The sequence below is a fragment of the Callionymus lyra genome, chromosome 9 (genome assembly GCF_982586985.1).
Source record: "Callionymus lyra chromosome 9, fCalLyr1.hap1.1, whole genome shotgun sequence".
Taxonomy (NCBI): Eukaryota; Metazoa; Chordata; class Actinopteri; order Syngnathiformes; family Callionymidae; genus Callionymus; species Callionymus lyra.
Genome location: NC_141826.1, coordinates 29,323,550 through 29,348,824, shown reverse-complemented (window position 1 = coordinate 29,348,824; position 25,275 = coordinate 29,323,550). Strand labels below are relative to the sequence as shown.

The following is a 25,275-nucleotide window of genomic DNA, read 5'->3' as shown; positions in this document are numbered from 1 at the left end:
GAGACAAATTTATTTGAGTCATAAATCCATGAGTCAAATGTCATCAATCCAAATACCCATGAGTCAAAATATGTATGACTTAAATACCCATGAGTCAAATATGTATGACTTAAATATCCATGAGTCAAATATGTATGACTTAAATACCCATGAGTCAAATATGTATGACTTAAATACCCATGAGTCAAATATGTATGACTTAAATACCCATGAGTCAAATATGTATGACTTAAATACCCATGAGTCAAATATGTATGACTTAAATATCCATGAGTCAAATATGTATGACTTAAATATCCATGAGTCAAATATGTATGACTTAAATACCCATGAGTCAAATATGTATGACTTAAATACCCATGAGTCAAATATGTATGACTTAAATACCCATGAGTCAAATATGTATGACTTAAATACCCATGAGTCAAATACTCACGGGTAAAAAACCCATGAGTCAAAATATCCATGAAACAAATGAAATTGAGTCAAAAACCCATGAGTCAAATGTCATTATAACAAATATCCTTGAGACAAACATCCATGAGTCATATATCCTTGAGTCAAACACTCACGAGTCAAATGAACAAGAGTTAACAACAGACTCATGGGTGTCGGTGCTCGATGTATTCTTGGAACGACAGGAATAGAAAGAGTGAAAGAGGAGGACGAGGGAATGTGAGGAAGAGAAGAAGAGCAGGTGGAAGAACCTTCTGAGCCAGAGCAGGTGGAGTCAGTGAGTCAGTGACTCAGCAGGATCATGAGTCAGGTACTCCAGGTGATTCACTTCACGTCTCTACTGACTCAACGATTCCTCAACAGCTGGTCGCCTCCATCGTCTTCATCAGCTTCGGAGTCGTGGCTTCGTTCTGCTGCGCCATCGTTGACGGAGTGTTTGCTGCTCGACACATCGTGAGTCTTCTGTGGAGACCATTCAATGCAAGATGTTACCATCAGTTTGTGGAGATGATTCAATGCAAGATGTTACCATCAGTTTGTGGAGATGATTCAATGCAAGATGTTACCATCAGTTTGTGGAGATGATTCAATGCTAGATGTTACCATCAGTTTGTGGAGATGATTCAATGCAAGATGTTACCATCAGTTTGTGGAGATGATTCAATGCAAGATGTTACTATCAGTTTGTGGAGATGATTCAATGCAAGATGTTACCATCAGTTTGTGGAGATGATTCAATGCAAGATGTTACCATCAGTTTGTGGAGATGATTCAATGCAAGATGTTACCATCAGTTTGTGGAGACCATTCAATGCAAGATGTTACCATCAGTTTGTGGAGATGATTCAATGCAAGATGTTACCATCAGTTTGTGGAGATGATTCAATGCAAGATGTTACCATCAGTTTGTGGAGATGATTCAATGCAAGATGTTACCATCAGTTTGAAGGTGTTCGTCGTGACGAAGACACTGAGCTTCAGTCGCTACAATAACATGTTTGTTTATAAAAACACAGATGACTCTGAAGATTATTAACATCAGTCGACAAGAGAAGTAGAAATTCTTGTTACAACTTTTATTCTGTTCAATTTTCTTTTTTCACAAAAATAATGACAGAGTTAAGACACCGTTGTTACGCTTTGAATAATGATAGTTATTAAAGTTATTATTGAAGTTATATTAGTTGTTATTAAAGTTATTATTGAAGTTATATTAGTTGTTATTAAAGTTATTATTGAAGTTATATTAGTTGTTATTAAAGTTATTATTGAAGTTATATTAGTTGTTATTAAAGTTATTATTGAAGTTATATTAGTTGTTATTAAAGTTATTATTGAAGTTATATTAGTTGTTATTAAAGTTATTATTGAAGTTATATTAGTTGTTATTAAAGTTATTACTGAAGTTATATTAGTTGTTATTAAAGTTATTATTGAAGTTATATTAGTTGTTATTAAAGTTATTATTGAAGTTATATTAGTTGTTATTAAAGTTATTATTGAAGTTATATTAGTTGTTATTAAAGTTATTACTGAAGTTATATTAGTTGTTATTAAAGTTATTACTGAAGTTATATTAGTTGTTATTAAAGTTATGATTAGTTGTTATTGAGGTTATTTTTAAAGTTATTTTTAAAGTTTTTATTAAAGTTATTTTCCTTTTAAAATAAACGAACTAAACTAAGTTATTATTAGTTGTTATTAAAGTTATGATTCAAACATTATTAGTTTTTATTAGTTATTAAAGTTATTATTGAAGTTATTATTTAAGTTTTTATTAAAGTTATTGTCAAAGTAATTATCAAGTTATTATCAAAGTTATGATTCAAATATTATTAGTTTTTATTAGTTATTAAAGTTATTATTGAAGTTATTATTTAAGTTTTTATTAAAGTTATTGTCAAAGTAATTATCAAGTTATTATCAAAGTTATGATTCAAATATTATTAGTTTTTATTAGTTATTAAAGTTATTATTGAAGTTATTATTGAAGTTTTTATTAGTTATTAAAGTTATTATTGAAGTTATTATTGAAGTTTTTCTTAAAGTTATTATCAAAGTAATTATCAAGTTATTATTGAAGTAATTATTCAAATATTATTAAAGTTATTTATTGTTTTTTTAAACTTCCAATTGAGATCCACATGCTTGACACATGCTTTGCTCAAGAGCACGTCAACAAAAACAACATCATTTACTTCATGAAAGTTTTCTGTCTCAGGGGTGTGAGCGGTCACTTGCTGTCCAGGGTGTCCCTCGGCAGGTGACTCTACAATGACGTGTGTCTCTGCAGGACCTGCGACCGCTGTACGCCGGACGCTGTGAGTTTCACTCCGGAGACTCGTCGTCGGAGCAGGACGTAAGAAACGAGGCTCATGAGGTGAAAACATCGACTCAATGAATCCATTCTCAGGTTTCGTGTCAGTCGTCATCGCGAGCCTCTTGTAATCTGCGAGTCAAAGGCAACACGTGCTTCTGCTGCGACCTGTACACCTGCGGCAGGTGAGTCTCTGAGCACAGACATGTATGCATAGACACGCCCACTAGAGCGGTGTGTTGACAGGGCGGCCATCTTGGTCCAGTGTCTCTCGCTCCTACAGGGCATCACGTCTGTAGAGGAATGAAGTGTTTACAGTATAAAGTCTTCATACGTCTTTATTTGTCAAGATTTTTTCACCTTTTTTTTAAACCTCTGACCTGATAGTTAGATGATGAATTTAAATGAAACAAATATGGACCAAACCGTTTGAAAATCGCTCCAGAATTCAGCGAATAATTGTATTTTAAGATTGAGACGTACGTCCTTCTCTGTTGATGCCTCTGATGACACTGAACCAAGATGGCGGCGCTTCATACGTCCGTCTGCAGTCGAAGGCGTCTATCATATATATATATATATATATATATATATATATATATATATATATATATATATATATATGTGTCCATGTCTCTGAGCGTCTGTTTCTTGTCTTCCAGAGAACATCCTCTCGTGGGCCTTCACAATAAAGATGTTCTGAAAAAGTTCAGGAAGTCCTCCATGATCTGGAAGTAAGTTCTTCACGACTTGAACCCTGTCATCGTGTGTTTCTGTGGCAATTATTTATTTATGTGTTTCTTTATGTTTGTTTGTTTCTTTATTTGTTTATACATTTATTTGTTAACAGTCTTGTAAATGATTTCTGTAGCTGCTGATCTTGCGTGTGTTGTTGTGATGTTGGACTATTGTACTCATCAGTGTGTGTGTGTGTGTTAAGGTTACTATGCGTGTGTGTGTAGTTGTGATGTTGGACTCTATTGTACTCAGTGTGTATGTGCGTGTGTGTTAAAGTGTGTGACTTGTCTTGACTAGTTGTGACTGTCAGGACCTTGGGCAGGAAACCCCCTTTAGAGTTATTGCTTTCATAACTTCAGGTTCTACAACTGATGCAAAGCCCTTTAACTGCTTCGCTATTGGTTTATCCTGGAGGCCCCGCCCCAATGCAGTCACCACCCAACTGGGTGCAGCACACTTCCTGTAAGAGGTGTGTAATACCCACCATACTGCAGTTGGGCGACGTGGTACGGACTTCGCACCAATCGTAGAACCTGAAGTTATGAAAGCAATAACTCAGGGGTTCTACATCTTTTGGTGCTCTGCCCTATAACCGCTTCGCAATTGGTTGAAACGAAGGCGAAGTCCGATGTGATCAATGTACCCCCAGCCTGACAATAGCTAGGGCCCCATAAGCCAAAGATCCAAATCCACTGGAGCCGCCGGCCTCGGGGGGGCAAGGTAGCGCTCAAAACAGTGTGAGCAAGTGATCCTCAGACAAGCGTCGAGAACCCTCTTCCCTCCTGAGGCCTCCTCAGCTCCTCGAGAACTCAGTGTCACAGGAGCTGACAAAGAGTGAAATCATGTGAAGGTCTGTGCCATAGAATGTCCACGGGTTCAAACAGATGGACTCACCATCTCAGACTCACCGCGTCCAGTACATTCTCCAGCGTCGATGCAGATCCGACCGCCACGCCCCTCAGATGATCGACCAGCAGGGGGCGCTAGCTCCTTGCCCTCATCTGGTCTGGGAACGACAAGAAAACCTGCACAGAAAGGTTCTCTGCCGCCAAACGAGCCGCCATCCACGGCGCCGTCTTTCTTGACAAGGCTGTGGGGATGGAACGACCTCCGGCCAACATAGACTCGTCCATTTTCACTTCCCTCAATAACTGTCGAGCCTTGCAGGACCGACGCAGACGTCAACACGGAAGTAAAGGTGCAGCTGATTGAGTCGATCTCGTGGACGTCGGTTTATAGGAAAACCTTCGGCAGCGCCAGCATCACGAGTTTCCATATTCTTACCCCATCAGCTGACTAAACCCGGCACAGTCAACATGGAAGTTAAAGGAAACTCAGCCGATCTCGCAGACATCTGTATCTCGCCCGGCAATGAAAGACCGTGATCGGGGTCAGTCCCTCATCTGTGTGGCAGACCAGCTATGAAGGAACTAAGTTTAAGTTTAAACACTGTAAGTTATGTGGTGAGAGGAATAATCTTGCTGGCGAAACATAAGCATTAGCAGCGAAGACTTCAAAATACGCGACACAGGATGGACCCTTGCTGAGCCACGACTTCTGTTTCCAAGAGGTCCGGCTCGATCCCAGGAAATCTCCGACACCGAAGGCTCCGGCATATAACTGAGCTTCTGCCAAAATATGGAAAAAAAATCACCACATATGTCGATGTTTAAGCAGCGTCTGGGAACCTCCTCCAGGAGAGCATGTGCACCTTCATCCTGAAGAGTTCAGCCTCTGTGGACCTTCTGTAGCTCACCTGCAGGTCACTGTAGAAGTGAGTGTGTCGAGTACAGGAGGGCCATGTTGTGTTGGTTTTATCTTGACCTTTAAATATATATTTTATTGGTTATTGTTTTGAATCTTTAAGCACTTTGTGACCCTGGTCTGGAAAAGTTCTATACAAATACAAATTAATTGATTACTTACAAAGATTTGTCCACTTGAATATTCATTATTTCGCTCACATTCTCCATCATTACATCCCACTGCGATCTTTCACTGTCAGGATCTTTCTGCTGAACTGAAAAGCAGGAAGTGCGATGGATTCCTTACCTCTTACAGGAAGTGAGCTGCACCCACTCAGGTGGAGAGTTCATTAAGATTCAGAGCCGAGGAAGGGCCTCGAGGATCAACCAATAGTGAAATGGTTAGAGGGCGGAGCACCAAGAGAAGGTGACAAGAGGCACAAAAGGGGAGGTGTCTTAACTAGTTGTGAGTGACGTGTCTAAACTAGTTGTGAGTGTCATGTCTTAACTAGTTGTGAGTGACGTGTCTTAACTAGTTGTGAGTGACGTGTCTTAACTAGTTGTGAGTGACGTGTCTAAACTAGTTGTGAGTGACGTGTCTTAACTAGTTGTGAGTGTCATGTCTTGGCTAGTTGTGAGTGACGTGTCTGGACTAGTTGTGAGTGACGTGTCTTAACTAGTTGTGAGTGTCATGTCTTGACTAGTTGTGAGTGACGTGTCTAAACTAGTTGTGAGTGACGTGTCTTAACTAGTTGTGAGTGTCATGTCTTGACTAGTTGTGAGTGACGTGTCTAAACTAGTTGTGAGTGACGTGTCTTAACTAGTTGTGAGTGTCATGTCTTGGCTAGTTGTGAGTGACGTGTCTGGACTAGTTGTGAGTGACGTGTCTTAACTAGTTGTGAGTGTCATGTCTTGACTAGTTGTGAGTGACGTGTCTAAACTAGTTGTGAGTGACGTGTCTTAACTAGTTGTGAGTGTCATGTCTTGACTAGTTGTGAGTGACGTGTCTAAACTAGTTGTGAGTGACGTGTCTTAACTAGTTGTGAGTGTCATGTCTTGGCTAGTTGTGAGTGACGTGTCTGGACTAGTTGTGAGTGACGTGTCTTAACTAGTTGTGAGTGTCATGTCTTGACTAGTTGTGAGTGACGTGTCTAAACTAGTTGTGAGTGATGTGTCTTAACTAGTTGTGAGTGTCATGTCTTGACTAGTTGTGAGTGACGTGTCTAAACTAGTTGTGAGTGACGTGTCTTAACTAGTTGTGAGTGTCATGTCTTGACTAGTTGTGAGTGACGTGTCTAAACTAGTTGTGAGTGACGTGTCTTAACTAGTTGTGAGTGTCATGTCTTGGCTAGTTGTGAGTGACGTGTCTAAACTTGTTGTGAGTGACGTGTCTAAACTAGTTGTGAGTGTCATGTCTTGACTAGTTGTGAGTGACGTGTCTTAATTAGTTGTGAGTGTCATGTCGTGACTAGTTGTGAGTGACGTGTCTGGACTAGTTGTGAGTGACGTGTCTTAACTAGTTGTGAGTGACGTGTCTTAACTAGTTGTGAGTGACGTGTCTAAACTTGTTGTGAGTGACGTGTCTAAACTAGTTGTGAGTGTCATGTCTTGACTAGTTGTGAGTGACGTGTCTTAATTAGTTGTGAGTGTCATGTCGTGACTAGTTGTGAGTGACGTGTCTGGACTAGTTGTGAGTGACGTGTCTTAACTAGTTGTGAGTGACGTGTCTTAACTAGTTGTGAGTGACGTGTCTAAACTAGTTGTGAGTGACGTGTCTAAACTAGTTGTGAGTGACGTGTCTAAACTAGTTGTGACTAAGTAAGTAAGTAAGTAATATTTATTTATATAGCGCTTTTCGAGACCAGGGTCAAAGCGCTTAAACAATCAAAACAATACTCAAAAAAGTACATACTTTAAAGATCAAGATAATACTGAGAACAACACATGAGTTCCAGAAATTCAAGGAAAAGCCTGAACAAATAGAAACATCTTAAGATCTTTCTTAAAGGAGTCAGTAGATCATCAAACACAGATGTTTCTTGAAGGAGTCAGTAGATCATCAAACACAGATGTTTCTTAAAGGAGTCAGTAGATCATCAAACACACATGTTTCTTGAAGGAGTCAGTAGATCATCAAACACAGATGTTTCTTGAAGGAGTCAGTAGATCATCAAACACAGATGTTTCTTAAAGGGGTCAGTAGATCATCAAACACAGATGTTTCTTGAAGGAGTCAGTAGATCATCAAACACACAGATGTTTCTTGAAGGAGTCAGTAGATCATCAAACACAGATGTTTCTTGAAGGAGTCAGTAGATCATCAAACACAGATGTTTCTTGAAGGAGTCAGTAGATCATCAAACACACAGATGTTTCTTGAAGGAGTCAGTAGATCATCAAACACAGATGTTTCTTGAAGGAGTCAATAGATCATCAAACACAGATGTTTCTTGATGGAGTCAGTAGATCATCAAACACAGAGATGTTTCTTGAAGGAGTCAGTAGATCATCAAACACAGATGTTTCTTGAAGGAGTCAGTAGATCATCAAACACAGAGATGTTTCTTGAAGGAGTCAGTAGATCATCAAACACAGATGTTTCTTGAAGGAGTCAGTAGATCATCAAACACAGATGTTTCTTTAAGGAGTCAGTAGATCATCAAACACAGATGTTTCTTGAAGGAGTCAGTAGATCATCAAACACAGATGTTTCTTTAAGGAGTCAGTAGATCATCAAACACAGATGTTTTTTGAAGGAGTCAGTAGATCATCAAACACAGATGTTTCTTGATGGAGTCAGTAGATCATCAAACACAGATGTTTCTTGAAGGAGTCAGTAGATCATCAAACACAGATGTTTCTTGAAGGAGTCAGTAGATCATCAAACACAGATGTTTCTTGAAGGAGTCAGTAGATCATCAAACACAGATGTTTCTTGAAGGAGTCAGTAGATCATCAAACACAGATGTTTCTTGAAGGAGTCAGTAGATCATCAAACACAGATGTTTCTTGAAGGAGTCAGTAGATCATCAAACACAGATGTTTCTTAAAGGAGTCAGTAGATCATCAAACACAGATGTTTCTTAAAGGAGTCAGTAGATCATCAAACACAGATGTTTCTTAAAGGAGTCAGTAGATCATCAAACACAGATGTTTCTTGAAGGAGTCAGTAGATCATCAAACACAGATGTTTCTTAAAGGAGTCAGTAGATCATCAAGCGCAAAGAGAGAGAAGATTGTTCCAAAGCTTAGGAGCAACAACCTGAAAAGATTTCTCTCCTCTGGTCCTGAGTCGTGTGCGTGGAACCATCAGTAGATTCTGATCCACAGACCTCAGAGCCCGAGCTGGGGTGTAAGGCTGGATCAGATCAGTGATGTAAGGAGGAGCCTGACCATGAATAGATCTGAAAGTAAGAACCAGAATTTTAAATGATCCTGAAAGAAACTGGAAGCCAGTGAAGAGTTTTAAGGAGAAATGTGAGTTCTTCTACTTGAGTGGGTGTGAGTGTCATGTCTTGACTAGTTGTGAGTGACGTGTCTAAACTAGTTGTGAGTGACGTGTCTAAACTAGTTGTGAGTGTCATGTCTTAACTAGTTGTGAGTGTCATGTCTTGACTAGTTGTGAGTGACGTGTCTAAACTAGTTGTGAGTGACGTGTCTTAACTAATTGTGAGTGACGTGTCTTAACTAATTGTGAGTGACGTGTTTTAACTAGTTGTGAGTGACGTGTCTAAACTAGTTGTGAGTGACGTGTCTTAACTAGTTGTGAGTATCATGTCTTGACTAGTTGTGAGTGACATGTCTAAACTAGTTGTGAGTGACGTGTCTAAACTAGTTGTGAGTGACGTGTCTAAACTAGTTGTGAGTGTCATGTCTTGACTAGTTGTGAGTGACGTGTCTAAACTAGTTGTGAGTGTCATGTCTTAAGATAGATGGATGGATGTGAGTGTCATGTCTTAACTAGTTGTGAGTGACGTGTCTAAACTAGTTGTGAGTGTAATGTCTTGACTAGTTGTGAGTGACGTGTCTAAACTAGTTGTGAGTGACGTGTCTAAACTAGTTGTGAGTGTCATGTCTTAAGATAGATGGATGGATGTGAGTGTCATGTCTTAACTAGTTGTGAGTGACGTGTCTAAACTAGTTGTGAGTGTAATGTCTTGACTAGTTGTGAGTGACGTGTCTTAACTAGTTGTGAGTATCATGTCTTGACTAGTTGTGAGTGACGTGTCTAAACTAGTTGTGAGTGACGTGTCTAAACTAGTTGTGAGTGACGTGTCTAAACTAGTTGTGAGTGTCATGTCTTAAGATAGATGGATGGATGTGAGTGTCATGTCTTAACTAGTTGTGAGTGACGTGTCTAAACTAGTTGTGAGTGATGTGTCTTAACTAGTTGTGAGTGACGTGTCTAAACTAGTTGTGAGTGATGTGTCTTAACTAGTTGTGAGTGACGAGTCTAAACTAGTTGTGAGTGACGTGTCTGGACTAGTTGTGAGTGACGTGTCCTAACTCTGGTCAGCCGGGTGGAGGTGATGGGAGGTTACCACGAGTACACGGAGGTGAGCAGCTGCCAGGACGTGGTCCTCCTCCACCACCTGCTGTGGTCGTCCACTGTGCTCAACATCCTGGCTCTGTTCCTGGGCATCGTGACGGCAGCAGTGTTGGGGGGCTTCAAGGACATGGTGGGTCCAGAGATGCTGCTCATGAACTTGACTAACTCTTGTGTGGTTCAGACGCCGGCGCTGACCTCAGAGAGCTCGTCTGAACCCGAAGCCCTCGCAGCCTCCGTCCAGTCAGACCCGCTCCCTCCGGCCAACACCCGCGGCACCTGTCACAACAGCGCCCCCTGTCTGCCGCCATATTCTGCAGTGGACACTCAGGTGGGAAATATGTCAACAAAGAGCATTTTAACAATTGTGTTAATGTATGGTTCGTGTGTGTTTCGTGTGTGTCTCATGTGTGTTCCATGTGTGTTCTGTGTGTCTCATGTGTGTTCTGTGTGTCTCATGTGTGTGTTCCATGTGTGTTCTGTGTGTCTCATGTGTGTGTTCCATGTGTGTTCTGTGTGTCTCATGTGTGTGTTCCATGTGACACTCTCATGTCTCCTCAGGGCACCTACATGTTTGCTGACTCATCAGGATTGTCGGACGACTCACAGTCTGTAGCGAGTCACTTGTGGCCGACAATGATTCCTCCTCGTTACTCGCCGCCTCACAGTCACCCCGAGGAGAAACCTCCTCCGTACAGTCCTTAGACGTGTGAGGCTGTCCTGGAGGGTTGTGTGTGAAGATAATCATGTGATGATGATGATGATGATGATGATGATGATGAAGACGATGATGAAGATGATGATGAAGATAATGATGAAGACGATGATGAAGATGATGATGAAGATGATGATGATGATGAAGACGATGATGAAGATGATGATGAAGATGATGATGAAGATGATGATGATGAAGATGATGATGTTGGGGCAGCAACAGTCAGTGGTTTTAGTGTCACTGCATGAAATGTTGGTCTCACAGCTCAGAATGTAAACACACACACACACACACACACACACACACACACACACACACACAATATAAACGATCATCTCAAGAGGATTTGAACTGCAGTTGAAGATAAACAACACTATAAGTCACACGAGTTCATTCAAACTTCTTGGTTTGACGAGTGAGAGCTGGACTCACGACCACTTTATTTCAACCGTCTGTAACTTATTTATTAAACATTGTTTGTGTAACGCTTTGTATCTTGTTTCCATGGAGACCCCAGTGTTTCAAATATGTTTTGACCTGAAAATTTTGACTTCTTGAGAATGAGGTGAACATGTTTCGAGTTAACGTTTGTAAAATCATTTTTTTATTGAGATTATTTCAAACAAACATGTTGTTTTGTTCTAAGTGCTAGAAGACAAAAGTCAACGTTTCAAAACAACGTGGAAGGAACATTATCGGAACGTCACGGAAAACAAATACAAGAAAATACTGAACAGTTGACATTTATAACAACTTAATATTCGTCCTGACATGGACACAAATACTCAGGTGACGATGAGTACAAATACTTTTCATTCAGGCCAATAAATACAAACAACAATTTTGAGTCTTTCATTGTGGAAAAATGAAAAAGTTACAGTTGAAGGTTCAGAAGAGACTTGTGTTAGTAGATCTACAGTTAAAAACTGCTAAAATATCTGAGACTGCCCCCTTCAGGTCACTGCTGGACTCACACATGAAAACAAATACACACGTGCATGTTTTCTACACAATCCTTGACACTGAAGTGTTGAGGCTGAAGTTTGATCACGTGATCAATCAGAATAAAATATATGGCGTGTTTAGGAACATGTGTCTGACATGTCATCGTCAGTTCCAGTCACATGACACAAGGCACTGCAGGCGAGCAGGACCTGCTCAGAAGGGTCCAGGGATCTTGAAGTCAGAGCCACCCTGCTGTGGCGCCCCCTGGTGGAGGTCCTGTGCCCCGTACGCGCTCCAGGTGTTCTGCGAGCCGTGAGCGCCCTCTTGTGTCACGTGATACGGGTCTGGCGCCTCCTCCGGGCTCCAGGAGCTGGGCCTGCGGGCGGTCTTGGGGGGCAGCAGGCGGTACAGGTGGCTGCTGGAGTCGTCCTTCTGCTTCTTGCCGCTCGGGTCCTGGTTGTGCTCCGTCTTGCAGTGAGACGACAGCAGCTGGTAGTTGAGGAACATCTGCAGGCACAGCAGGCACTGGTAGCGGCGCTCGCCCGTGTGGACCACCTCGTGCTTGGTCCTGTACTCGGCCAGGGCGAAGACCTTGTGGCAGTAGCCGCACGGATACTTCTTCTCCCAGGAGTGCACGTTGAAGTGGCGCCTCAGGCTGGTCAGGCACACGTACGGACGCTTGCACACGGCGCACACGAAGAAGGTCTTTCCATCCATGTTGACCTCGTAGTGATCTTCTGCCTCCTGCTTGGGTTTCTTCACAGGCTTCTCCTCGGACTCCTTCAGCGGCGTGGACATGTAGGACCTCTTCTCTCGGGAGCTTCCCTCCTGAGGGTCCTCCTTCAGCGGCACGATGTCGAACGTGTCCTCGCCGATGTTGGCGTAGACTTTACATCCTGAAGACATGGAGTCGATCTCCGAGGCCGTTTTAGGTTTGACCGTCTTGGTCGCCGGAGTCGTTCTGGACGAGACGCTGGACACGTCCAGCAGACGGATCTTCTGGTCTCCGGAGTCGGTGCAGGTGGAAATGTGCTTCTTGTGGACTCCTGCCGACACGTCCCTGCTGGCGCTGCGAGGGGTTGTCGGTGCACTTCCTGGGTGGCTGGAGGTGCTGTCGGGGGTCGGGACAGGACTCACATCAGGAGGGTTCTTGTCCTCGTGACCTTCTCTGAGCGGCTTGTCTGCTTCGGAGCTCAGGTCGATGACCTCACACGGCGGATCCTGAGCCGCGGCGTCCGTGTGAGACACGAACAAGACGTCGTCAGAGTCGTCGGCGGGCGTGACCTGCTGGAACTGATCCGCGGAGATGGAGAAGGACTCGGAGATGACGGGCATGACTTGGCTCTCCTTTAAAAGACACTGAAGGCTCTTCTCCTGCTGCAGCGCCACCCACAGGTTCGCAATAAACTTGACTCCAAGCAGCTTCCCGGCGCTGATGAGTTCCTCCAGGAGGTCCGAGCGGACGCGCACCAGCTTGGACGTGTAGATGTAGTTGAGCACATGTTCAAAGATCTCCGCTCGGACAACGTTGACCTCGATGACCTGACCTGCGGCGGCGAACAGGTTGTGGAAGTAGGAGCTGGACGCCGACAGGATGATCTTGTGGGCTCGGAACTTCCTGTCCTGGATGACGATGGTCACGTCGCAGAATAATCCCAGATCCCTCTGATCGTTCAGAGACTTCAACACTCTGGCAGAGTAATGTGCATCTGTGGCACTGATCAACTTCAGGTTGGGCATGTCTGTGGAGAAACACGGATATTATGGGATGGACTGGAAGGAACATGTCACACATTTGCCTCTAAATCAGTAAAAAAAAAAGATAAAATAGTTAAAACAACCATTGATATGTTTGTACTGTCAGTAATAAAGTTGTTAGTATTTTATACACAGTTGACTTGCTTCACTTTTTATTACATTTTGGAGAATTTTTGTTTTTGTCGTAGCATTTATGATCTCTGAGGATGAATGTTTATATAAATGTTTATATTAAGCATCAGTTCTGAGGATGAATGTTTATATAAATGTTTATATTAAGCATCAGTTCTGAGGATGAATGTTTATATAAATGTTTATATTAAGCATCAGTTCTGAGGATGAATGTTTATATAAATGTTTATATTAAGCATCAGTTCTGATGATGAATGTTTATATAAATGTTTATATTAAGCATCAGTTCTGAGGATGAATGTTTATATAAATGTTTATATTAAGCATCAGTTCTGAGGATGAATGTTTATATAAATGTTTATATTAAGCATCAGTTCTGAAGATGAATGTTTAGATAAATGTTTATATTAAGCATCAGTTCTTATGATTAATGTTTAGATAAATGTTTATATTAAGCATCAGTTCTTATGATTAATGTTTAGATAAATGTTTATATTAAGCATCAGTTCTGAGGATGAATGTTTAGATAAATGTTTATATTGAGCATCAGTTCTGAAGATGAATGTTTAGATAAATGTTTATATTAAGCATCAGTTTTGAAGATGAATGTTTATATAAATGTTTATATTAAGCATCAGTTCTTATGATTAATGTTTAGATAAATGTTTATATTAAGCATCAGTTCTGAGGATGAATGTTTATATAAATATTTATATTAAGCATCAGTTTTGAGGATGAATGTTTAGATAAATGTTTATATTAAGCATCAGTTCTGAGGATGAATGTTTAGATAAATGTTTATATTACGCATCAGTTTTGAAGATGAATGTTTAGATAAATGTTTATATTAAGCATCAGTTTTGAAGATGAATGTTTAGATAAATGTTTATATTAAGCATCAGTTTTGAGGATGAATGTTTAGATAAATGTTTATATTAAGCATCAGTTTTGAAGATGAATGTTTAGATAAATATTTATATTAAGCATCAGTTTTGAAGATGAATGTTTAGATAAATGTTTATATTAAGCATCAGTTTTGAAGATGAATGTTTAGATAAATGTTTATATTAAGCATCAGTTTTGAGGATGAATGTTTAGATAAATGTTTATATTAAGCATCAGTTTTGAAGATGAATGTTTAGATAAATGTTTATATTAAGCATCAGTTTTGAAGATGAATGTTTAGATAAATGTTTATATTAAGCATCAGTTTTGAGGATGAATGTTTAGATAAATGTTTATATTAAGCATCAGTTTTGAAGATGAATGTTTAGATAAATGTTTATATTAAGCATCAGTTTTGAGGATGAATGTTTAGATAAATGTTTATATTAAGCATCAGTTTTGAAGATGAATGTTTAGATAAATGTTTATATTAAGCATCAGTTCTGAGGATGAATGTTTAGATAAATGTTTATATTAAGCATCAGTTTTGAAGATGAATGTTTAGATAAATGTTTATATTTAGCATCAGTTCTTATGATTAATGTTTAGATAAATGTTTATATTGTATTTCTAATGATACTGTGATGTCAAAATGTCAACAACAAAACGACTCTTATCAATCTGTGAGACACATTTACATCTACTTAACCATCAGTGTAGAAACAGGACTAACTCTGTTCAAACATCTAAGAGTGAATCGTATCTTCTCACCTGATCTTCAAGTATCTTCTCACCTGATCTTCAAGTCTTTTCCACAACAATAGCAAACACAAGCTAAACACAAAAGCTAACTGTTAGCACTGTCCGCCTCGTGACGTCACGACCGCTAAGTGCAAGAATACATTCAAATTGACTTAATTAAACATTTCTATTGACACAGTTTATGCCAAACAGCGCAAATAATTGCAATTTAGTGAAAATAAAACAGGAACTAAATAACGTGGACAGATACCGCCTACCCCCGGAGTGACGTCACCATGTTGCCGGTTTAGCCATTGACTTCAAACAAACGTCAGAGAAACTCTGAATAAAATATATTATGTGATAATATCTCAATAAATCACGCGAGAAACGTTAGAATGTATAATTCTTATCAATCTCTTGCTCGTTGAATGTGTTGTGACTCCTCACCACCGGGGGCGCTCGTGTGGCCTGAAGCACTTTAACAACAACAAGACTCTTCACTTCCTGTTGTGGCAGAGGAACGACATTAACACGCAGACGTTCATGTTCAGACTCGGAGCTGAACTGGTCCTCAAAGAATCGCAGTTCGTTTGTGGGAGAGATGCAGTCCGACCGGTCCGGTTCCGACAGTGGCGGTCCAAGTCCGCGCGTGCGCAGAGCTCGCTCCAGAGACAGAAGTTTGTCTCCCAGAGACAGAGGTTTGTCTCCCAGAGACAGAGGTTTGTCTCCCAGAGACAGAGGTTTGTCTCCCAGAGACAGAAGTTTGTCTCCCAGAGACAGAAGTTTGTCTCCCTACAGCTTCGGTCCAAAACTGCCCGCTCCTCGCAACCGAGAGCGCGAGCGCGAGGAGCGGGACCGTCGCTTCAAGGAGGCCAGAACCATCAGGAGGATCCGGATCGGGAGCCGCAGCAGGTCCAGGTCCAGAGAGCGACACAACAACACCAGCAGCCAGAACCAGAACCACTGGTCCGAGCAGAGAAGCTCGTCAGGGAAACACAGAGACGATTATTACTACGAGCAGCAGCGAGATGATGCTCAGAGGCAGAGGCAGGAAGCCTTCATGGCCCGGTGAGGATGATTGACAGGTTGAATTCATCACGTGGTTCATCCATCTATCCATCTATCTATCTATCTATATCCATTTATTCATCTATCCATCCTATCTTATCTATCCATCCATACTGTGATACAAAATAATTGATCATTTTGTATTGTGTGATTTAACAAGGTTATACACTTTGGAGTACACACACGCACACACACGTACACACACACACACACGTGCGCACACAGGTTTGGTTGTGACGCTGATACTACTTGTTGTTAATGTTGAGACACTGGTATCATTTTGTTACATCAAGACCTTTGTTCTGTAGACGTCGGTGATAAAATCATTTAAAAAATCTTGTTTATGTTGAACATAAATGGCAGGTTGTCGTTGAAGACTGCATGAGATCAACGGCTTCACTGTGTTTCAGGCGCCTTCAGGAGCGAGAGAGGATCGGTGAGTTGGGTTGTCCAGAAGTTTGGGGATATTCACCACGAGTGAAGGAACCAGAGTGAGTCACACATCGACATGTGTTTGTTGCTTGAGCTGAAGCTTCAAATCTCGTCCGACAGCTCCGATGAATTCACTCCCGTGGAGGAGGACAAGAAGAAGAACAGCTCAGACTCCAGCTCAGACGGTGAAGCTCGACACACTCGTGATCACAGAAGCTTGAACTTCATCAGGTTTGTCTTGGTTCTCAGATGGAAAGAAAAGGAAAAAGAAGAAAAAGAAATCCAAGAAACGCAAGAACAAAAAGCACTCGGAGGAAAGTGAATCAGAATCCGAAGGTGAGACGTCAACGGATCTCAGGGATCAAAGTTCATATTCAAATACTATTACAAAGATTATATTAAAACGTGTTTTTTTTCAGAAGAAGAAGTGAAGAAGAAGAAGAAGAAGAAAAAGAGTAAGAAGTAAGTTAGAATAAAAACATTATCAGTGGATGTTGAAATGTATCAATTATTACACAAATGTAAACACTTTGACTCAACAAAACATTTTTCAGGAAAACAAACGTTTTCACGATCAGATCAAATAAATAGTTTGAAGATAAAAATGTGAAAATGTGTTAAATGAGCAGCTTGTGTTTAAACCAGGTCAAAGAAGTCCAAGAAGAAGAAGGTGAAAAAGATACGCAAGGAGGTCAGCGAGTCCAGCAGTGAAGACTCTGAGGAGGAGGAGGAGGAAGAGGAAGATCCTGCCGAGGTGACGTGGGTGGAGAAGACCTGCGTGGACGAGCATGTGGTGGGACCTGAAGCTCCGCTCACACACTTGTCTCAGGACGAGAGGCCTCTGGAGTGAGTCTTCTCTACCTGCCCAGAGTCATGTGACGTCAGTTAGTGGCGATTGTTCTGGTGACGAGCGACTCTAACATCGTTGCTTCTGCTCCTCCGGCAGCTTCGGCCACGCTCTGCTGCCCGGTGAAGGAGCAGCCATGGCGGAGTACGTGAAGGCCGGCAAACGAATCCCCAGGAGAGGAGAGATCGGACTCACCAGTGACGAGATCGCTGACTTCGAGAAGTCGGGCTACGTGATGAGCGGCAGCAGGTGAGTCGCACACACACGCACACTCGCACACATGCACACACACACAAACACACACTCGACCGCCTCTGGTGTGTCACGAGGCTCACAAGAGAACCTGCTCCACAGACATCGTCGTATGGAGGCCGTGCGTCTGAGGAAGGAGAACCAGATCTACAGTGCAGACGAGAAGAGAGCTCTGGCCTCCTTCAACCAGGAGGAGAGGAGGAAGAGGGAGAGCAAGATCCTGTCCAGCTTCAGGGAGATGGTCTACAGGAAGACCAAAGGCAAAGATGAGAAGTGAACCTGCAGTCTTGGAAGATCTCTTCACGTGAGGCTGCAGAGGTGTCAGGACAGCTTGACTTATTCTTCAGTTCCATGTGTTTGTTCCCTTCATTTCTTGACCTTCACAGTCATGAGAAGATGTTCTGAGGATGTCACTGTTGCTTTTTTTTTTAAACTTTTCTGTTTTTAAACTAGTATCTTGTGGACCAGCATGTTCTTCCTGGTCAACCATATTGTTTTCTTATCCTCACTGTAAATAAAACTTCAGTCAATCGTTTTGGAGTTTTTTAAGTCTTCACTTTTAAATAAGCTCCACACAACCACTTCCCAGCTTCACGTCACTCCAGGTACAGGATGTACTTCGGAGGATTCGTCCAGGGAAGGCTGCTGGTCCTGATAAGGTGTCTGCTCGACTGCTAAAGACCTGCTGAACTAGCTGAGCCACTCCAGCATGTCTTCAACCTCAGTCTACGGCTGGGGAAAGTACCAACTCTGTGGATAACTTCCTGTATCGTTCCAGTCCCTAAAAAGATCCGACCAAGTGTGCTGAACGATTACAGACCGGTGGCACTGACTTCGCAGCTGATGAAGACACTGGAGCGGCTGGTCCTCAAACATCTCAGGCCACAAGTCCAGCACGCGCAAGACCCCCTGCAGTTTGCCTACCAGCCAGCAGTTGGTGTGGAAGATGCCATCCTTCACCTCCTGCATCGGACCTACTCCCACTTGGATAAAGGAAGCGGTTCAGTGAGAATCCTGTTCCTGGACTTTTCTAGTGCCTTCAACACTATCCAACCCACTCTGCTGCAGGACAAACTGACACAGATGCATGTGGACCCTGGTCTGGTCTCCTGGATTACGGACTATCTTACTGATCGACCACAGTATGTCAGGCTGAAGGACATCACGTCTGACACTGTGGTGTGCAGTACAGGAGCACCTCAGGGGACAGTACTGGCCCCTCTCCTCTTCACCATCTACACTTCAGACTTCTGCTACAACTCAGAGCTGAGTCTCGTCCAGAAGTATGCTGACGACACTGACATTGTTGGATGCATCAGGGACAACAGCGAAGACGAGTACAGGAGTCTGATACGTGACTTTGTGGACTGGAGTGAGAGGAACCACTTGCAGCTGAACACCTCAAAAACCAAGGAGCTGGTCTTGGACTTCGGGAGGTCCAAGACAAAGCCACGTCCAGTGTCCATCAGAGGCGACGAGGTGGAGATAGTTGACAACTATAAGTACCTCGGTGTGTGTCTGGACAGTAAACTGGTCCTGCAATACAGACCATGTATATAAGAAGGTTCAGAGTAGAAGTACTTTCTGAGGAGGCTTCGATCATTGAACATCTGCAAGAAGCTCCTCTGCATGTTCTACCAGTCTGTGGTGGCCAGTGTCATGTTCTATGCTGTGGTGTGTTGGGGTGGAAATGTGTCCAAGAGGAGGTCAACAGGTCAACAGGTTGATCAGGAGGGCTGGCTCTGTGGTTGGAATGAAGCTGGACTCACTGGTGACAGTTGCTGAGAGGAGATCATTGAACAAACTACTGTCCATCATGATGATGACATCATCCTCTGAACACTGTCATCAGAGAAGCAGATGAAGCACGAATGCTCCTACCCAGGTGCAAACAAATAGACTCAGGGACTCATTCATCCCTCGGGCTATTAAATTGTACAATTCTGAGTTTGGGGGCAGAAGTGAAAGTATCTGGATGTTCTGTTCCATGTTAGTCTTTGTATCTTTGTCTTTGTTGTTTTTCTTTGACTCTATGTTCTTTGTCTTTATCTTTATACTTAGATTGTATCATCTTCTTCTTCCGCTTATGTTCTTTTTCTTATTTTATTTTTTATGTATTATTTTTTGTTTATGAAAAATTGCTGGAAAAAAACAATTTCCCGAAGGAGACCTCCTGAGGGATCAATAAAGTTTTACCTTACCTTACCTTAAGATGTTTATTCTCAGGAAGTTGAAGAGAGTGAGGAACCCCTGCTGACATTGAGCCTCCAGCCTGTGGTCCTCCTTTAAGGCTTAGACCGACTGACCTCAGTCATTTCAGGTCTATTTCTGATCTTCATTCTTGTCCAAGATCTTGGAGAAGGTTGTGTCTGAGCAGCTGTTCCTGGATCAGAGCGACAGCCAGGAGAAGCTCAGTCTGGCTTCAGCAAACATCTACGGAGACAGTCTTACTGAAGGTGTCCAGTGACATCATGATGTTCTGGTTCTGTTGGATCTGTCGTCAGCCTTTGACACAGTTGAACCAGATCCTGCTGAGAAGACTGAGGGATGAAGACTGTCTGGGTCTGTGGTGGTGCACCACACAGAGATGGACGGGTCAGGATGGACTGGAAAGTGTAAAACTGCACCAGCATCTCAGTGGACAGACGATGTTTCTTGAGCTGTCACAGAAAGAACATCCTTTGCTGGGACTTATTGATGAGGGAACTGTGTTTTGCTCGCCCTTGAGGTCCTGAGTGATGGTGGTGCCCAGGAAGCGAAAGGAGTCCACAATGGAGAAGGGGGCGTAGGAGTCAGCGAGGGTGAGGGGCCATGGTGGGCCTGTGACTTTCCTGAAGTCGACGATCATCTCCACAGTTTCCTGGGCGTTCAGCTCCAGGTTGTTGCTGCTAAACCAGGACACCAGTCGATCCACCTCCTGTAGGCTCATCCCCGTCCCATGAGTCCACTGAGGCTGGTGTCGACTGCAAACTTGATTAGTTTAACAGACTAAATGTTGTGTGGAGTCCCTCAAGGTTCTGTTCTGGGTCCTTAATTGTTTGTATTTGATTCCTCTGGTCAAATCCTGATGTTTCTTCCACATCTTTGCTGATGACATCCAGCTCTACTGTTGATCAACTGAGCTCCAGAGGCTCAACTTAGTCAAGTGTTGCTAGAAATCAAACAATGAGTGAAAACACTTTGAAGCTAAATGTGGACAAAAGTCAAACTCTGGTGATTGTTGATGATAAAGTTCAGGGTTGAGTCAGTACTTGAGTGACTTATGTCAGTCAAACTGAGGAACCTGGTGTTTGATGAATGTTTCTAGTTCAACACTGAACAAAACTGACACAAACTGTTACAAGTGAGACTTAAATGTCACAACAGGATTTTATGATGTGTTTGTGTCGTTTACACTATTGTAACAGTTCATTTAGTGTGTAAACAAGAAGGATCTGTTTCGCCTGCAGTTCATACTCTGAGCCGCTCTAGTAGAAGAACTCACATTTCTCCTTCTCTTCACTAGTTTCTTTCAGGATCATTTTAAAATTCTGGTTCTTACTTTCAGATCTATTCATGGTCAGATCTTCATTATCTGATCCAGACTTACACCCCAGCTCGGGCTCTGAGGTCTGTGGATCAGAATCTACTGATGGTTCCTGAACTTCAGGACCAGAGGAGAGAAATCCTTCCAGACTGTTGCTCCTAAGCTTTGGAACCATCTCTGTGTTTGATGATCTACTGACTCCTTCAAGAAACATCTGTGTTTGATGATCTACTGACTCCTTCAAGAAACATCTGTGTTTGATGATCTACTGACTCCTTCAAGAAACATCTGTGTTTGATGATCTACTGACTCCATCAAGAAACATCTGTGTTTGATGATCTACTGACTCCTTCAAGAAACATCTGTGTTTGATGATCTACTGACTCCTTCAAGAAACATCTGTGTTTGATGATCTACTGACTCCTTCAAGAACCATCTGTGTTTGATGATCTACTGACTCCTTCAAGAAACATCTGTGTTTGATGATCTACTGTCTCCTTCAAGAAACATCTGTGTTTGATGATCTACTGACTCCATCAAGAAACATCTGTGTTTGATGATCTACTGAGTCCTTCAAGAAACATCTGTGTTTGATGATCTACTGACTCCTTCAAGAAACATCTGTGTTTGATGATCTACTGACTCCTTCAAGAAACATCTGTGTTTGATGATCTACTGACTCCTTCAAGAAACATCTGTGTTTGATGATCTACTGACTCCTTCAAGAAACATCTGTGTTTGATGATCTACTGACTCCTTCAAGAAACATCTGTGTTTGATGATCTACTGACTCCTTCAAGAAACATCTGTGTTTGATGATCTACTGACTCCTTCAAGAAACATCTGTGTTTGATGATCTACTGACTCCTTTAAGAAACATGTGTTTGATGATCTACTGACTCCTTCAAGAAACATCTGTGTTTGATGATCTACTGACTCCTTCAAGAAACATCTGTGTTTGATGATCTACTGACTCCTTCAAGAAACATCTGTGTTTGATGATCTACTGACTCCTTCAAGAAACATCTGTGTTTGATGATCTACTGACTCCTTTAAGAAACATGTGTTTGATGATCTACTGACTCCTTCAAGAAACATGTGTTTGATGATCTACTGACTCCTTCAAGAAACATCTGTGTTTGATGATCTACTGACTCCTTCAAGAAACATCTGTGTTTGATGATCTACTGACTCCTTTAAGAAACATCTGTGTTTGATGATCTACTGACTCCTTCAAGAAACATCTGTGTTTGATGATCTACTGACAACACACTGATGATACAATAGAGTCACACATCACAACAACACACACACTGATTATACAATAGAGTCACACATCACAACAACACACACACTGATGATACAATAGTCACACATCACAACAATACACACACACACTGATGATACAATAGAGTCACACATCACAACAACACACACACTGATGATACAATAGAGTCACACATCACAACAACACACACACTGATGATACAATAGACACACATCACAACAACACACATACTGATGATACAATAGACACACATCACAACAACACACACACTGATACAATAGCCACACATCACACACACACTGATGATACAATAGTCTCACATCACAATAAAACACACACTGATGATACAATAGTCACACATCACAACAACACACACAGAGATTATACAATAGACACACATCACTACAACACACACACACACTGATGATACAATAGTCACACATCACAACAACACACAGATTATACAATAGACACACATCACAACAACACACACACACACTGATGATACAATAGTCACACATCACAACAACACACACACTGATGATACAATAGTCACACATCACTACAACACACACACACACTGATGATACAATAGAGTCACACATCACAACAACACACACACTGATGATACAATAGAGTCACACATCACAACAACACACACACTGATGATACAATAGAGTCACACATCACAACAACACACACACTGATGATACAATAGTCACACATCACAACAACACACACACACACTGATTATACAATAGAGTCACACATCACAACAACACACACACTGATGATACAATAGTCACACATCACTACAACACACACACACACTGATGATACAATAGTCACACATCACAACAACACACACACACTGATGATACAATAGAGTCACACATCACAACAACACACACACTGATGATACAATAGAGTCACACATCACAACAACACACACACTGATGATACAATAGAGTCACACATCACAACAACACACACACTGATGATACAATAGAGTCACACATCAACACACACACACACTGATGATACAATAGTCACACATCACAACAACACACACACACTGATGATATAATAGAGTCACACATCACACACACTGATGATACAATAGTCACACAACACACACACACTGATGATACAATAGTCACACATCACAACAACACACACACACTGATACAATAGAGTCACACATCACAACAACACACACACTGATGATACAAGAGTCACACACCAACACACACACACTGATGATACAATAGAGTCACACATCACAACAACACACACTGATGATACAATAGAGTCACACATCACAACAACACACACACTGATGATACAATAGAGTCACACATGACAACAACAAACACACTGATACAATAGAGTCACACATCACAACAACAAACACACACTGATGATACAATAGAGTCACACATGACAACAACAAACACACTGATACAATAGAGTCACACATCACAACAACAAACACACACTGATGATACAATAGTCACACATCACAACAACACACACACTGATACAATAGAGTCACACATCACAACAACACACACACTGATACAATAGAGTCACACATCACAACAAACACACACTGATACAATAGAGTCACACATCACAACAACACACACACTGATACAATAGTCACACATCACAACAACAAACACACTGATACAATAGAGTCACACATCACAACAACACACACACTGATACAATAGAGTCACACATCACAACAACAAACACACTGATACAATAGAGTCACACATCACAACAACACACACAAATACATAGACTTTAGTTGAACTTTGAGTTCATCAATATTTTCTTGTCTGTTAATGAGGTTCAGAGACAATGATTGAACATATTTGAATAAAACCTGTGTTTACTCATCTTTCATTTGGACGAACTGTAACTTTATAATGCAGTTAATCCTCTTTTTAAATCTATAAGGTTTTATTTTATATTGTACATGAAATGATAAACGTGTCAAACAACCAGGAGTAATATTTTATTGAATCAGGAAATAAATGTTTATTTTACAGTGAATCTTCTTCAGTGGATGTTCTCCAGACCCTGAGGGAGGAAAACAGTCAATAAAAATAAACTTGATCTTATTATTGTCCAACAAGACTCAGCAGGATCTTCATTAATCACCTTAGATTCGAAATACTTGTTGGTCCCGGACAGCTTCCTGTCTCTCTCCATCAGGGTCCACTGCCAGGGCATCCTGGCGACCCTCTTCTCCTGCACACAGGCTTAGCATCAACAACACTAGCGTGCTAGCTGTAGCATGCTAGCTTTAGCATCCGACTCACCTTCCTGCCGTAGGAGAGCTTGTGGATTTGGATTGTGGCGATACCAGGTAACATGAGACAGCCTGTCATGATGGCGAGGCCCGGCAGGATTTCATACCACATGTCTGCTTAGCAGTGACCGAGACAAGCTAGCTGTGCTAAGATGCTAAGATGCTAACAACCTGTCCTCTGTCCTCTCGACCTTCTTCTGGTGGAAGTAGATCTGTTTCGAACTTTCAGAATAAAACCAAAGTTTCAAAATAACGTGATTCTTGCTTTGGTAATACGATTTCCTTTTTAGAATTTCAGAATAAAATCAACGTTTAGAAACAATGTAACATTTGCTTGATATATATATATATATATATATCTTATATTGATTATATATATATATATATATATATATATATATATATATATATATATATAACTGTAGTTTATGTCTCTTTTAAAGAGTTATCCATGTCTCAAGAGCCTCACATAGAACGTCACTCGCCAATATTAAAGCAAAGACACGTACATTTTATATATAAAAACAATCAATCAAAATCAATCACAAATATACGGAT

The 25,275-nt window shown here is 41.4% G+C and overlaps 4 protein-coding genes across 6 annotated transcripts in view; 2 read left to right on the top strand and 2 right to left on the bottom strand.

Annotated features, from left to right (window-relative positions):
- tmem255a (transmembrane protein 255A) overlaps positions 1–11,002 on the top strand; it is a 14,690-nt gene extending 3,688 nt beyond the window's left edge. The window contains exons 4-11 of one of the 2 annotated variants that reach the window (XM_087798704.1): positions 820–909; positions 2,750–2,815; positions 2,870–2,958; positions 3,436–3,507; positions 9,773–9,935; positions 9,987–10,133; positions 10,364–10,550; positions 10,635–11,002. In XM_087798704.1, coding sequence (XP_087654830.1) covers positions 820–909; positions 2,750–2,815; positions 2,870–2,958; positions 3,436–3,507; positions 9,773–9,935; positions 9,987–10,133; positions 10,364–10,507 — 771 coding nt within the window. In that variant the 3' untranslated portion in view covers positions 10,508–10,550; positions 10,635–11,002. Of the gene's footprint in view, positions 1–819; positions 910–2,749; positions 2,816–2,869; positions 2,959–3,435; positions 3,508–9,772; positions 9,936–9,986; positions 10,134–10,363 lie in introns of both variants that reach the window. The other variant, XM_087798703.1, reaches the window with a different exon arrangement.
- A 96-nt stretch (positions 11,003–11,098) lies between these two features.
- Positions 11,099–15,336, bottom strand: zbtb33 (zinc finger and BTB domain containing 33). Its single transcript, XM_087798702.1, has 2 exons — positions 15,009–15,336; positions 11,099–13,204 (listed from the first exon to the last, which is right to left on the bottom strand). The coding sequence occupies exon 2, from the start codon at positions 13,200–13,202 to the stop codon at positions 11,676–11,678; it is 1,527 nt and encodes a 508-aa protein (XP_087654828.1). The 5' UTR covers positions 13,203–13,204; positions 15,009–15,336; the 3' UTR covers positions 11,099–11,675.
- A 162-nt stretch (positions 15,337–15,498) lies between these two features.
- On the top strand, positions 15,499–18,115 carry nkap (NFKB activating protein). Of its 2 annotated transcripts, none has more exons than XM_087798700.1 (8): positions 15,499–16,049; positions 16,460–16,540; positions 16,602–16,666; positions 16,731–16,817; positions 16,907–16,943; positions 17,127–17,327; positions 17,428–17,577; positions 17,683–18,115. In XM_087798700.1, the coding sequence occupies exons 1-8, from the start codon at positions 15,583–15,585 to the stop codon at positions 17,855–17,857; spliced, it is 1,263 nt and encodes a 420-aa protein (XP_087654826.1). In that variant the 5' UTR covers positions 15,499–15,582; the 3' UTR covers positions 17,858–18,115. The 2 variants fall into 2 exon arrangements, with proteins under 2 accessions (XP_087654826.1, XP_087654825.1); XM_087798699.1 differs by having other exon boundaries at positions 16,901–16,943.
- Positions 18,116–24,401: 6,286 nt separating this feature from the next.
- On the bottom strand, positions 24,402–24,910 carry ndufa1 (NADH:ubiquinone oxidoreductase subunit A1). Its single transcript, XM_087799168.1, has 3 exons — positions 24,728–24,910; positions 24,567–24,656; positions 24,402–24,485 (listed from the first exon to the last, which is right to left on the bottom strand). The coding sequence occupies exons 1-3, from the start codon at positions 24,827–24,829 to the stop codon at positions 24,465–24,467; spliced, it is 213 nt and encodes a 70-aa protein (XP_087655294.1). The 5' UTR covers positions 24,830–24,910; the 3' UTR covers positions 24,402–24,464.
- Positions 24,911–25,275: the final 365 nt, after the last annotated feature.

Coding starts and splice junctions, on each gene's coding strand:
- zbtb33 (XM_087798702.1), bottom strand. CDS start 13,202: ATGCCCAACCTGAAGTTGATCAGTGCCACAGATGCACATTACTCTGCC.
- nkap (XM_087798699.1), top strand. CDS start 15,583: ATGCAGTCCGACCGGTCCGGTTCCGACAGTGGCGGTCCAAGTCCGCGC. Junction 16,667..16,730: donor CTCAGACTCCAGCTCAGACG/GTGAAGCTCGAC, acceptor CTTGGTTCTCAG/ATGGAAAGAAAAGGAAAAAG. Junction 16,944..17,126: donor AAGAAGAAAAAGAGTAAGAA/GTAAGTTAGAAT, acceptor TGTTTAAACCAG/GTCAAAGAAGTCCAAGAAGA.
- ndufa1 (XM_087799168.1), bottom strand. CDS start 24,829: ATGTGGTATGAAATCCTGCCGGGCCTCGCCATCATGACAGGCTGTCTC. Junction 24,657..24,727: donor AGCTCTCCTACGGCAGGAAG/GTGAGTCGGATG, acceptor GCCTGTGTGCAG/GAGAAGAGGGTCGCCAGGAT. Junction 24,486..24,566: donor ACAAGTATTTCGAATCTAAG/GTGATTAATGAA, acceptor TTCCTCCCTCAG/GGTCTGGAGAACATCCACTG.